This window comes from Capricornis sumatraensis, chromosome 10, assembly GCF_032405125.1.
Source record: "Capricornis sumatraensis isolate serow.1 chromosome 10, serow.2, whole genome shotgun sequence".
NCBI lineage: Eukaryota > Metazoa > Chordata > Mammalia > Artiodactyla > Bovidae > Capricornis > Capricornis sumatraensis.
In genome coordinates this window covers 92,782,897-92,797,221 of record NC_091078.1, presented here as the reverse complement: position 1 = coordinate 92,797,221, position 14,325 = coordinate 92,782,897, and the positions used below count along the sequence as shown (strand labels likewise).

The following is a 14,325-nucleotide window of genomic DNA, read 5'->3' as shown; positions in this document are numbered from 1 at the left end:
ACCAGGGTGAAGAGAGAGAAGACAGGAGCAGGACACTGGGGATCCAGCTCTGCAAGGCCAGACCCTCAGGGGAACCACATGGACTTGTACAAAACACTCCACAGTGGTGTCTCCAGGGAAGGGTCCTTGAAGGACTCTCCCCAAGTTAGGAAAAGTAATGGACTTCATTGGTTGAGGACCTTTGTCTCAGACTCTGTGCCTGGCTCATCATACCTGGTATATCGTTTTACCCTAAACAGCCTTAAAGATGTGCCCAGAATGGAGGCTTGACCCCAAGACACAGGGGAGCCAGCTGATGAGAAGGGGAGAGGAATGCATAAACAGTAGGGGACTAAACAGTTTTAAAAAAACAAAGTGTTATCTTCTGAGTGCCAGCATTTGTGCTTCGTCATCTCAGAGCCCCTCAAATGGCAGGTGCCCCTCAATGGCCATTAACTTGAATCAAGGAGCCATTAGAAAGGAGATGGAGAGAATAAACAGAAAATAAATGGAATGGACTGCAGCTGTCATCAGTTGTTTGCATTCTATCAAGGGACTTTTCTTGCTGTTTACAGAGACTAGTTGCTATGAACATGCCACTCAACAGTGATGGGACAGTCATGTTTAATGCAACTCTGTTTGCTCTGGTTCGAACGGCTCTTAAAATCAAGACTGAAGGTGAGCCCTCCCTGGAAGCAGGACAGGTGGGAGGAGAGGATGGGGAGGCCATATCCCACCTTGATTCTCACGTGGACCTCCTCTTGTCAGAAGGCCCCCCCTCGGGGCGGGGTGGTGCATGTAATCGGGATGTCTGTGCTGGGCCCGCTGGCCAGGCCAGCCTCCTCCACCTTTCTCTCCTCCCTTCATGCATCACCTTGTCCCAGAAAGCTGAGAGGTGACTCGCGCCGCTGGCAGCTCTGGTGAGAACAGAGAGGCGTTGCAGGGGAAAAGAAACAAGGCTCATTTGCCTCTCTTGCATTTTGAATCCAGGCAACCTGGAACAAGCTAATGAAGAACTCCGAGCTGTGATCAAGAAAATTTGGAAGAAAACCAGCATGAAACTACTTGACCAAGTTGTCCCTCCAGCTGGTGGTCAGTGCAGTTTATTTCCTAAGTAGCTCGTGGCCAACATGTTGGTTTCAGTGCTAGTCTCCAGGAGTCCCAACGTGTTTGCAGAAGGCTTGAGGTACCAGCCAGAACATTGAGGCCAGCAACTAAAGCAGGCCATTATGGCCATCAGTGTAATGATATGGGGTAACGTGAAGACCATTCCAGACAAAGGAGAGGCTTCAGTGAGAAGGAAACCGAGACCCAGATGGCTGAAGCAGGTGTTCTCCTGTGGGTGGAGGAAGTCATGTTAGGGGAGCAAGCTTGCGGCCTCAAAACCAAAAGCCTGTGTTTTTTTGTGGGGAGGGGGTTGCCCAAAATGAAGTACTTAAAACTAGTTTCCATATATCCTTCAACATATTGCTGAAAACTTCTCACACACAAAAAAAAGCTTTTGAAAAATGGTATTTTTGAAATGTTCTTACTAAGACTAGATCTATTACCCAAACGTCCCTTTAATTAGAATTTAGAGTAGAGATGGAACTAACAGGCATGCTTATTTCTTTTTGTTGTTTATCATAAAATAACTGACTAAACTTTTCTCAGACTTATATATATATAACACAAACATATATATATATAATCCAGATACTGTTTTTCCATTTTTGTTTAAGTACACATTGACTTAAAAGTGGAGGTGATTGTGTTTTGACTTTCATTTTCGAGTTTTAAAGGTGCAGGATCTGTCTGCTCAGTGCCAACACACCCGGCCTCTACCCCCCTCAGCCCCGGGTGTGTTAGAAATGTTTGGCGTGTTTTGTAACAAACTGGATTGCATTACTGCCAATGGGGCTGGCTCAGGTCTGGAAGCTGAGTCTGGAACCCCAGGCCAGGACAGTGGCCTCTCCTTTTGAGAAAGTGACAACCTCTGGATCCTGGGGGATAGTGCAGCTTGCTGGCCAGCTCTGTTCCCCACGTGAAGCCAGAAGCACTGTGAGCTCTTGTTGCTGGAGGGAGCCACCCAGAGCTGGCAGGGCCAACAGCTCAGAGCTGGGAAAGAGGACCCATCAAGAAATGATAAAGGGAAAGCATGCCAAACAAAACACCAGAACCAAACGGAAACTCCCACCCGGAGAGAGGTGCCTGGCTCCCCACAGGAGAACTGATCCTGCACGTTTAAAACAGCTCTTTGGTTTCCGTTCTTTTCTTTTTAGCTGCACACCCAGGTGTTCGCATGGCTGAGACGAATTGCTTTTCTTAAATCGTTGTAACAATGTGCTTGAGCTTTTTCTGCAGCCTCCATTCCTTTCAAGTCTCAGTCTTTCAGAATATTCTGAAGCAATTCTGTTTTAGGGTGGTGGCATGGAATCGGAGTTATCTCTTGCCAACTGTATTCCCCTACATATTTCTCACAATACAGATGCATGCTTCAGAATAGTGGGCCGTACCTGTCTCGGGGGAGCCTTCCTTGCAGGCCACCCCTCCTCTCGCCACCCTCCCTACAGCCCAGTCTGTCACATCAGTGCCATCCTGGCAAGGCTCACCTGGGGAGAGTCATTCACATTTTTATGAAACTTCATTTGTTTCTATTTCACCAAGGAAAAAAAGGGGTCTGGAATTTGCCTCCCTTCCTTTGATCAGCTTGTAGCCCTACTAGGCTTTTCATGAAGGCTACATAGTCTTCCTCTTTCCTGGCCCAATAGTGGGCCCTGCTTTTCTCTCTGCATTTCTTAACGTGGATTGGGGGTTAGGGTGACAAGGTTAATCTCACCCAAAATGGCAGTCAGAGCCCTGGAAAACCTGGGAAGGAAACAGCACCTTAGTAGGGATGGGATGCTCAAGAGGTTCTATGGCCCAGGTGGTGCATGTGCTGAGCATAGAGCTTATGCAGGCTGATCTCAAATAAGGGCTCTTGTCACTGAATTTCCAAAGGTGGAGACTTCAGGCTTTAGGGCACAGGCTCTGGTTGAGTTGCTGGGCAGGGTTGTAGCATCTGCGTTCACCCTTTGCCTCTTTGTCTTTCCTCTCTTACCTTCCAGCAGATGAGCCTTTCCCACCCCGTGGAGAACTTAGAAAAGGGGGATATATTTACGACCCTCTGGGCCAGCGCATGGGTAGCTCCCATGGCAGAGGGGCTCAGTGTCCACCCTCGGTAATCTGGCCAGAGGGCAGCAGACAGCCAGGCCAGCCCTGCACCTGGGACTGGTCTTTGTGGGGCACTCAGGGAACCCTTACAGCCCTGGTGAGAAAGCAGAGTCGGTGCCCATCTTAAAAGGCCTTGCCAGCACAGGGGTGATGTGAGGCGCCCCCAGCTCATCATGAGCTTGATGGAGTGATGCTCAGGAATGAGCCTGGGAGCCAGGCCAGAATGCCGGGCTCCGGCGCTACCTCTGGCTATGGGGACAGCCTGTCCCCTCTCTCCATGCTGAGGTGTCTCGTTTCCCATCTGGACCTTGCTCGTGTTCTCAGCTCCGCTGTGGCCTCCTGCTGAGTCATGGCTCTTCCCTTGTCCTCCCAGGGGCTCCTCTCTGTCTTCGGACCTTCGTTCCTGGACCTGAATCTTTGGCTCCTTTCCCCTGAGGAGCGTTCAGAGCTGTGACCCTATCGCTCTCTGAAGTCCCAAGCCCAGCCGGCCTCCCTACTCTCCTCTTCTTCCTTCTCTGTCCTGCTGTAGCTGTGACTTTTGCTGTTCTTAAGACTCTTCCTGAGCCCGGTCTCAGTAGCTCAGCATCTCAGTGCAGAAGGTCAGGTGGCCCTTGGAGCCCTGCTTGCAAGCCCTAGGTGGGCACCTCCGCTGCCCCTTGGGCAGAAACACAATCCACCCTCTTCATTGAGTACAGCGACCCCGCCCCCACTGCCCCACCGAGGTTCTGGGCCAGGGAGAGCCAGGACTCTCCCATAGGAGCCCCCTTGGGCCCTCTAGGCTAGCACCATCCAGGCTGAAGGGGGAGAGCAGTTAGGCATGCTTTTGCTGGAAGCACCCCAGTGAGGGATGAGATGGGCTTCCTGTGAGTGTGGCCGGTGTTTTTGTGGGAGCCCACAGAGGCGACTGGGGACCCTGACTGGCAGAGGCTGGCTGACCTGGGATTGTCAGGTCACAGTTGGTCCACCTCCTGCATGTGGCCTGGTGGAGAGGTGGACTTTGCTGGGGAGAGGCAGCCCCACAGGACCAGGTGGCCCTTGTGGTGGAGCTGGGCCATCCCTCAGGGAGGCAGTGAGGTGGAGAATGAGAACCCAGGTCTGGGGGGCCCACCTCCCAGCTCACCTGGCCTGGAGCAAGTCATGGAACCTCTGTCCACTCGCCTCTCACCTCCCTGCCTCTGCACAGGACATTGTTAGACCATTTGGACCAGCCCTAGACCGATGAGGGCCCTGGGTTTCATTGCTGCCCAAAGCCCAACCACCCCCAGGCATCCTCTCACACAGTAACACTGAGCAGCTTCTGACAAGGAAGTTGGGGCGGGCAGCCCAGAGTGGCCCAGCTGTGTCCAGTCACGGACATCTGTCCCACACGGGCAGGAAATGCACCCCCCGGGTGCACCCCACCTGAGGGTTCCAGTGTCCTGCACCCTGTCGTGGTTCTTGTCCTTTTTCAGTAGGTGCCACTGCTGGAGAGCTGTTAGGTAACAGTGATTCTGATGGCAATGGCCCACTGTCACCTGTCCCCTGGCACTTAGACCACCCAGAGCGCTATATAGGCCTCTTGTCCTGGAATTCTCACAGCTTCTCCTGAGAGGCTTAGGCTCACCTGCGGGTTAGAACACATGCCCAGAGAAGCCAGGTCCTCTACCCTAGATGGCACGTGAGTAGCAAGGGCAGCCTGGCCACAAGTCGAGTGGCGCTAAAGCCTGAGGGTGGCAACCATTCTCCTCCAGCCTCTGCAAGCCATGGTCACTGGCCACCAGCCTCGTGGGCACCCTGGACAGGTGTGGGGGTGAGCACCTTGGGAGAGCAGCCCTCGTGGAGACCCCAGGCACACTGGCACTGCCAGGGTGGTTTCCTGGGAGACAGCAAGAGCCACTATTCTGCCTCATGCATCACCTTTAATCAGGCTCAACGGAGTCCCAGCTCCCCGGCCACGCATGGTGGGGCTGTTTCTGAACAAAGCAGAGGTAAGGCAGCCAGCTCTGAGGTGAGCTGGACCTGTCACTCGCAGTATCAAAAACAAGCAGTTCTGAATTACAAGCCGAGCCACGGCATGTGGAGGCTATCGGCAGAGAATTAAGGGGCACTTGGAAATCTGGGTCTGCAGTCACTCTTCGGAATCAGCCTCTCCTTCCGAGCCTGTCTGTCACCTTTCTGAGTTCTCTATCTTCCTCTCCAGGCATTGGGGTTTGGATGGTTAATTGTCCTTGGTGTTCACGGTAATTACACATGCAAATCCCTATGCACAGGGTGAAACTATGACCCATGAAGCCTTTTTTTTGTTCTGTAATTTTTCTTTTGAGTTAATAACCGAGATGGCACTTCATGGTGTTACTAATATGCTGCTCTATGAAACTCATGACAAGTCCATTATTTTCTGCAATTTTGAGTATCAGTTTATGTAACTGACTCTAATTTTGAGGCTTAACTGCTTTGCACAATCTTGCTTTTCGCTAGATTTAGTTTCCCATGTCCTAAGCTGAGAGCTCAGTGCCCCCGCCCCCTCCCTGCCCAAAGCAAGTGTTGAGGCTCTTGGTGCAAATGTGCTGATTCGGGAGAGCTCTGTCTGGTCTCTCCGTTTAGATGATGAGGTAACCGTGGGGAAGTTCTATGCCACTTTCCTGATACAGGACTACTTTAGGAAATTCAAGAAACGGAAAGAACAAGGACTGGTGGGAAAATACCCCGCGAAGAACAGCACAATTGCCCTACAGGTGAATTGTTGTTTTTGTCTCTTTCTCTTTTTCACTAACAATTTTACAAGCTTTATTAAAACACTAGAGAGCTGACTATTCATGGTTGAGCAGTTACCACCAGGATTTTGTTTAAACTGAGATACTGCACACTCCCCCAAAGGTGGACTAGCCATTTCTGGGCCACCAGGTAAGTGCCTCCCCTTCCCAGTACCCTCTGTGCCCCCGCATCCATGCCCACCGCAGCCTGGCCTGCGTGGTGGGACCCCGCAGGACAGCGGCCAAGGCACACCCCTCGCGGGAGGGGAGCCAGAGCTGCCCCACGCCCTGTCTCCCCCGGGCTTCTCCGACAGCAGCGTCCTCCGAGCAGGCACCCACCTTCCCCCGGCCCTGGGCTCGGGCCCTGGCTGCCCATGAAACAGCTTTCCATCTGAACGCAAGTGCTTTGTTTTGTTTCTGTTTATTTCTTACCCCACTGCTTGTTGGTTTTTGGTCCATCTCAGTAACATCCATCACCTCCTAGTGCGTGCGTGCATGCGTGCGTGGGTGCGTGAGCTTGTGTGTGTGCGTGCAGTGTGTCTGCGTGTTGTCTCCTGGTGGCTGTGAGCCTTGCTGTGCAAATGCTGTTCTCTTGTGACCCAGCAGCCTGTAGTCCCTACAGCTGCCCAGTCTCCTGGAGGGGGAATGTGGCTTCAGGAACCTCTGGTTCTAACTAGAGTCCATGCATTCAAGGGTGTAGAACCCTCAATAAGCCCAGAGCCCTGGTGGGAAGCAGGTGTGCAGGGAAATGGTGTCCTGATGGAGACTGGCAAAAAGAGGGCTAGGAAGGGCAGTCTGTGGTTGAAGTGATGGAGAAAGCAAGGGAGAAGGAGTGAGGAAAAGATGCCGAGACTCCAAAAAGGAAACTACAGAGATTGGCAAGCTGTCAGAAACAACTGCAGATGAATCGCGCACCCTGTCATCTCTGCTGTCCGAGCAGCTTGACACAGAATGTTTGCCTCTTACGTCCCTCTTACCATGTGTGTCTTAAACTGGGTCTTGTTGGTATGGGTAAGGTTCAATGTGAAATAGTCTTTTGCTTTTTTTCCGGGGGAAAATGCCCAGCATTGTTTTGTGTTCTCAGTGATGGTAATTACCAAAGTGAGGGCTTGTCTGTGATCTTGCTGAGAGAGAATGAATGTGAATGATGACGAATGAAGGGAGGAGTGTGAGGTATGTGCAACCGGTGGGTTAGGAGATGACCTTGTGTGATAGTGACCTGTGGATTCATGATATGACCTGGGCTTTGCCCAGACAGCTATAGGACACAGGGGAAAGATGGATGCTGAATCTGATCAAAGAGAGATTCTGGTCATTCTTCCTCTGATCCAACATCTGCTAAAGGAAGGTTAGGGAATCTGAGGCTCAAATAGCTGATTGCTATCCCAGATTGTGGAATTTCAATAACACTTTCACCTCTGACCTGTCCATTTTGCAAAAATGACAACCTTTCTCCTGAGCACAGCTCACAAGTAGCCTTAGAGAGGCCAGTCAACTGAGAAGACACATTTGTAAACCTGAACAGGTCTGGTCCGTGTGTTCTAGAGGGTGGTGTGGCCAAATTGGGTGCAAAGGCAGGGAGTGATGATCACATTTCTGCAAGCTCCTCCCTAAAGCAGCCCAGATTCCAAGGTATCATGGTGCCCATGCCCTTACAGGAAGCCACTTGCTGTTCTCAGATTCTAGTTGGTGGGTGTGGTGGGGCTTGACTTTTCTGGAGGGGGAAACATACTCTTTCGAGGATGGCTGTGCCGTCATGTACCATAAATCATCAAGGCAGCGCTGGCTGAAGAGCTTTCCATTTTCCATGGAAGGCAGGTACAATGACCACTTGAACACAGGGTTATACCTTCGCTGAGTCCCCAAGGCTTCCTAGTTAGAAGGGTTCAGTGCTCACTCTGGAGGTTGGATATAGTGTTTGGATGTTTTAAGACCTGAATGACAACACATGCCTATATAATTAATAATCACATAGTGGGGTGGGTTTCACTGAGTCTTTAAGTCAAAGGTTCAAATGATGCTGAAGCTACATACATGCGTCATGGCTTAAAAGACTATTGCGTGTGTCACAGTCATGTTTTCCTCCTGGACATTTTTCATTGTGTTGTTTGTAGAAAGTTTTATTTCCTTGGTGAAATTAAAATATTTCCAGTTAGGTGCCAACATCAACACATTTCCACATGGTTCCACTGGGAGTTGAGGCTGTGACTATACTTTATGTTGTGTACCCAGCCTAGTAAATTGTCTTCATAATCTTGACAGATATTCCGGAAAATGCACTTGATTCTGCAGCACGCATTGAAAACAGAAAAATTTTGCCTCCGTGAAGGATAGTTCTCATTACGTTTTTGGTCCGATGCTATAGGAAGGGCTTTAACTGTGTTCTGTCACTCTGCATTTAACTAGCAAGACGAAGCACTTCCTTTCTGAATTGAGGAAATAATACGAGCAGATGCGACCTTAGGGAAACAGGATCAGATGGCAGTGGGAGGAGAAATGGGTGCACCATGTCACTAGGACAAGAATGCAGGTCCTCAGAGAAGCTCCTCACGGTGGGCGTGGCCTATTGAGAAGTGGAATGAGGTGGTCCTCCCTGTGTCGGGGGTGCCAGTAGACCAGCAGCTCGATTACTAATGGCAAGAGGAGCATGAGCCTCGGGTGAACGCCCGAGACAGGGCTTAGGCCGGTGCTGCTTGTGCCGCGCAGGGTGCATCCGTCTGAGCAGGATCAGAGCTGGTCCACGTTCTCCGCCCCCCGCAGTGACTCGGCTTTGGCAGGCACGCGGATGCACTCTGGTTGTCAACCCCGTGGGCTCCATCTGGTCTCCCTCTGTTCAGACCAACTGCAGGGCCCCTTCTCCACGAAGGTGGGGTGACTTGAGGAGCTCCTGGATCCCGTGTGGGTAGGAGCTTGGCACCCGGTGTCCTCTGGCCTCTGTGGTCTGAATGAGTGTGCAGTTTCCATCCGTCCATCCATCTTCATCAGTAAAGCCAGCCTTCTCTCCCGCCCCTCTCCAGAGGGGATCAGAGGGAAGCTGCATCAGGCTTTTTCTTTTTCCTCCCTCATCCCCTACGTGCCATACTCACTTTAGTTTGACTCAGCCTTTGCTCTTCATCCATTGTTGCTGCATCCCAGTGACCTGCAGATTTCCACCTGGATCAAGCAACTAAGTGAACACAAGTCCGCAGCCATGAAACTCTGTCCCCTCCCCAGCAGACAGTACCGCCCCATCAGGCTTTCCAGATGAGGACCGCAAGATCCAGGCACGCTTTAGCCCAGTATCTCATGGATCGGAAAAAGAAAACAGGTCCCAGAGTGGGGAAAGTTTTGTTCATTTCTTTTTCTTTCAACGTCCAAGGATTTCCTTTATGCCAAAGACACTCTGGTGGAGTCTGAGGGGGAGACTGTTCCCTGCTCAGCCAAAACGGGAGCCTGCCCTTCTTCATGACAGGAAGATTTGAGAGGGCTAGATTTTTTTTTTTTTCTTACCTGTTTGGAAGTTAGGTTTAAGGCTTGTAAAGAGTTAGACAGGTTTTATCACGTGAAAGCCTGAGCCGTAGGTGGCCCAGTGGAAAGGTGGGTGGTGGATCGGAATCAAATGACTCCCTCACATGGCCTCCTTGGAGGGACTCAGGCATAAACTCAGAGGGAAATCAGGGTACTCCAAAGACAGGGAACCTGTCAAGTATCTCATACGTGTCATCTAGTTATGTTAGTCTCAAAATTAGCAAGACTTTTTGTCTTTTTTTTAAAAGCATGATTCCATCTAAAGCCATAAAAAGGCTATTTTTTTCTTTTTTAATCTAAGAGAAGAACAGATGCTAACAGATAAGATTTCACCAGCTGATTCATTTGTTTCAGATGCTTGAACGGATGCTTTAGAATTTTCTGCCTGAGCTACAGCACCAAGCTCGTTAGTCGGAAGGCGTTTGTGGCTAAGGCCTTGAAAGGGAAAAGTCTCAAGTGGGCTTATTTCTACTGAAACAGCATTTCGGGAGAAATGCAGGAAAAAGCAAACCCAAGGCCCCAGAGAGACCCCTTCCAAGCAAAGCACTCTTCTGGAAGGTGGAAGCGGGGCCCGTGGCTCAACTGCGGGGCCGTGGCCTCTTGTCGTGGACGCTGCTCACATGGCTCCTTCTCATGGAAGGGAACGAGCGAGGCTTAACAGTTTTCCCTTGCGAGCAGAGACTCAGAGAAAGGGAAAGAGAGAGAGAGAGCGAAGGAGGGGGGCAGCCGCCCCCAAGAGAAATGAAATGAACACAACTTCCTGATGCTGGCCAGTAAAAAAAAAAAAAAAAAAAGAAAAAAGATTAATAAAAACGATTGAGCAGACCTGCCTAAGGTGGGCAGCTGACTCCATTCCTAAGTCCTGCATCCCTAGTTTGCCCGAACTACCAAAGACTGGCAGGCCCCTCGGCGCTGGGCTGACAGAGTTCTTTTTATATGTGCCAGTCCATCCTGACCATCCCACTCAGCTCTCTGCAGTGACATGTGCACAGTGCAGGGAGGTGGGGGCAGGACAGGAAGCGCAGACACCCCCATTTACACTGACGCATACACCTGCATGCCCAGACCAACCCAGGTGACACCTCAGGTTCCATCTTAACGCGTCCGCGGGAAACACCTCCACACCCAAACCTCATCCGACATTGTCCGTCTCTAATTCAAAGCCAGTCCAGGGATGCCTCTTTGGAAGCGGTATGGTCCAGTTTCAAGGACACTGGGAGTCAGGGGACCTGGGTTCTAGTCCCAGTGCCAGCGTTCACTTGCTGCGTGACCTTGGGCAAGACACTTAACCTCTCTGTGCCTCAGTTTCCCCATCTGTAAAATGGGGGTAATAATGTCGACCTACCTCACAGGGCTGTTGTGAGGAATAGCTAAGTGATTGTAAAGCACTTTGAACGTATAATTGCTTATTATTAAGACTACAACAATAATAATATCATATGCCTGTTTACTACCAGAACTTTAAGAAACTCTTGTTTTTCTTTGATCTTTTGTTCTGTATTTGTAGTGATCTATCGAGAAAGAGAATTCTCCCCCTTTTTGAGATATCTAGGAAACGTGTAAAGATGTAAACAGAAGTAACTCAGGTTGTTGTTTTCTCACATCTCACAAAGGGTATATTTTTGCGCAAGAAGTTGCTTTGCGAGGGGGCTCCATCTGACATTCTAAGCCAACTCCAAGCAGTGGTTGAGGGGTCAGTGCACCTGACCCTGAACCCAAGATGCCCAGAGGAGTCAATCTGAGTTTTGGAGTCAGCATTCGAAAGTAACCTTAGTGTAAAAGCCCGAGGTTCCTGAAGAGTCTAGAGAAGAGAAGGGTTACAAGGCGTGGTCTGTGCAGATTGGAGGCCGCACGTGTGTGCGTGTGTGCGTGTGTGCAGGGCGTGGAGCCCCGGTGCGTGGGGAGGCCCGGCTCCTGGAGCCATGTCACCGCGGGGAGAGCGGTGCTAGGAAGTGCCCAGGCCCGTCCTGTGCGTGGCTCAGCCCCCCAGCCGTGAGGCCTGCTCCCGTGTTGCCTTCTGTTCTCTGACCTTTGTCCCGCTGGGGAAGCAGCCCTGGGCCCCGATTCTGCTCCAACGCGCACAGACTGTTGGACGTCTAGGAGCTCGAGGTGGGTTTTCCTCACAGCAGAGTCCATGGGACGGGAGGAAAGGGCTGCCTTTCTGACACAGCACCGTGGGTGGTGGCGTGGGCACAGGGGTGACCCCTGTGGCGATGCTGAGGTACATCCGGATGCTGACAGCAGTGGCCCTGGTACCGCGAGTCTCCTCGCCTCCTGCTGGCACCCCAGGCCCACTCCAAACCCCTCTGTGAGTCAGGCACCGAAGGGCTAATTCCTCCCTTCGTGGGCACCTCTGGGGCTTGCGGAGGTTTGGTCTGAAGGCCCACCTCCACTCTGGCTGGGTAGTGCCTGGGATGTACCAGTTATTAAGTATTTGGTGTATCATCACTGAAAAAGAGGCAGCCCGTGGGCACCTGAGAAGCGTATCCACCATCACAAATGACCCCTCTGTCCCCCACCTTCTCTGATGTCAAGTTTATTAAGCACTGAAGGGATGTACGTGCTCACCCCCCACACCCAACTGTGGCACCCCATGTCAGAGGCCTCAAGTGAACACCTGTCTTCTAAATCTGAGTCTATACACCAAAGCCTCCACAGAAGAGCCCTAAGTGATTCAGGAGGCTGGTGTCTCTACACACATATCTCCACGGTCCTTCCACATAAGTAAAAACTGGAACATGGTAACTTTCTAGGTGGAACTTAGGGAAATGCAAGAATCTTGCCCCACGTGGGCCCGGTGGTGGCTGGTAGCTGAGGCCAGTTGGTTAAGGACAGTCAGGAATCGCAGGAGGCTGCCTCCTGCCTCAGCTCTAAACGAGGCTTCCCTGAAGCCTGGGCGACAGTCAGGCTGCAGACAACTCTCTCCTTTTCCCTAAAACCTTAGTTTCTGCTAAGGTTTCAGTGTAGAAAAGTTGTGAGAGACGAGTCAAGTGGAGTATGTGAGACTGCCACTCTCTCAGCAAACTCGGTGCCCAATACCAGAATCCATGGTGCTAAACTCTTAACTAAGCTCCTGGATGGAAGACACGGCAGGCCAGAGTCCATCGTGGCACAGCAGGCGTAGGATTGGACCTCGGGCTCTTCTTAAATAACTTACTCTATGATGTGACCTAGTTAAATGTTCAGTGGATCCATGGGGTTACTAGGCACTCAGTTGTCTGCTCTTAAAGGTAGAATATCTTTTCTCTCTGAGAAGAGTGATTCTTATTTTCACAAGTCTTTGAGATGATAGAATTACTGAAAATAAGTCAAGGAAAATAACAGTACGTCATCGCAAAAAGTGTGATTTTTTTTTTTTTAAACCAGGGCATGTTGTTGAATAACACCCAGCTCATAGCTCTCATTAGCCCAAATGTGTCACGAGTCAGTCACCCACGGGTGGGAGCTTCCTAACACATACGACTGCTTGGTTGGGCAGGTACCTGCGCTAATTCGTTGTCCATGGCACAGCGTAGCCCTCAGAGAGGGGGCTGTTTGTGTTTAAGGCACAGTGAAGGCCACCCATGCCAAAGGCTCACTCAGAGAAGCCAGGAGGGGGCGTTTCTTCCGAAAGTATAGACAAAGACCCTGAGCATTCACAGGAGTTCTGGATGGGGAGGAGCCCAGCGCCCAAGGAAGAGATGGTGTGGCCTGTCTATGGGTGGGTTAGCTGCAAGTTCTCAAACGTTTTGGTCTCAGGAACCTTTTGTGCTCTTAAGAAGTACTGAGGACCCTTATCTATCAGTATTTACTACATTAGGAATTTAAACAGATTTTTAAAACCCAGAATATGCAAGCACAAAGATGCTGGAGAGGTGAGATCCCCAGGGGTCAAGCGGCCTTTTGGAACACCCCAATGTGCTCTGGGAGAGGATGAGGGCATACAAGCATCCTTGTTTTACCATGCAAATCACAGTGACCTCTTGCAGGGGTCTCAGGGTCCCCAGCGTCCCCAGGGTCCTTGGGCTGCACTTTGAAAACTGCTGCTCTAGGGGACTGAGCCCACATCCCCCCTAAAGGAAAAGGGTGCTGGAGCCTTTTTATAATCTCGCCCTACCCTGAACTGTTCCCTGCCTTCCAGGTCCATGCCCAGTCCCAGCTGCGTTCAGACTAAGAGTCATACCCCACATGCGTGCTGTTCTGGAAGAATGGTGGCCTGAATTCATGTGTGAGAGCGAAGTGATTTTAAGGATCTCAGCTCCTGAGGGTGGCATGGCGGAGATGAGAATGTGTGCTGAGGATAGTTTTCATGGTACCGAGTGATCGTCTGTCATAGCTGTGATACAAGAGTGCAGCTGGGTTAGTGGGAAGAAGGGTCACACCGTGATTGGGCGGGAGCTACAGTTGTGTGTGGTCACAGTCGTGAGTGAGCACGTGATCGCGGCTTGATCCCAGCATTCTTTGTAGATCCAATACCGTGGGGTTGGCATGGTGTCACTGGAGGCTTGAGCATCAGGACTGCTAGTTGAGCCTTAACTAGTGTGGGCAGGTCACTTAACCATGTGGGAATAATCCTGGCCCCCCACCCACACCCTTCCCCCCAGGATGTGGTGGGATAAAGTGTGTGATAGCACTCAGCAAAGATGCTAGCAGAATAGTAGTCGTGACTGGTGACTTCTGCTAAGCCCCCATTTTAAGTAAAACTCTCTGTTTTCAGGAAACTGGCAAGCATTTCCCCATTTCTGGTGTTAAAACTACAACCAAGAAAGGTGGAACTAAAACAGAGAGCTCTGTAGGATCGTCTGCAGGGAAATGTTATAGGTCACTTTAGGTGATTTGTTTAAAGTTTCCTTTATGTTTTGAAGTGAAGGGAGCAGACTCACTGTTATCGGCGAAGTGTCCCCCCGGGGGTAACTTACATGGTAACCGTATGGCT

The 14,325-nt window shown here is 50.9% G+C and overlaps 1 protein-coding gene across 3 annotated transcripts in view; it reads left to right on the top strand.

Moving 5' to 3' along the window:
* Window positions 1–14,325, top strand: part of CACNA1D (calcium voltage-gated channel subunit alpha1 D) — a 348,007-nt gene that overhangs the window by 319,243 nt on the left and 14,439 nt on the right. For all 3 annotated transcript variants that reach the window (XM_068982168.1, XM_068982170.1, XM_068982169.1), the window contains 3 exons: window positions 555–657; window positions 970–1,071; window positions 5,755–5,885. In XM_068982168.1, coding sequence (XP_068838269.1) covers window positions 555–657; window positions 970–1,071; window positions 5,755–5,885 — 336 coding nt within the window. The remainder of the gene's footprint in view (window positions 1–554; window positions 658–969; window positions 1,072–5,754; window positions 5,886–14,325) is intronic.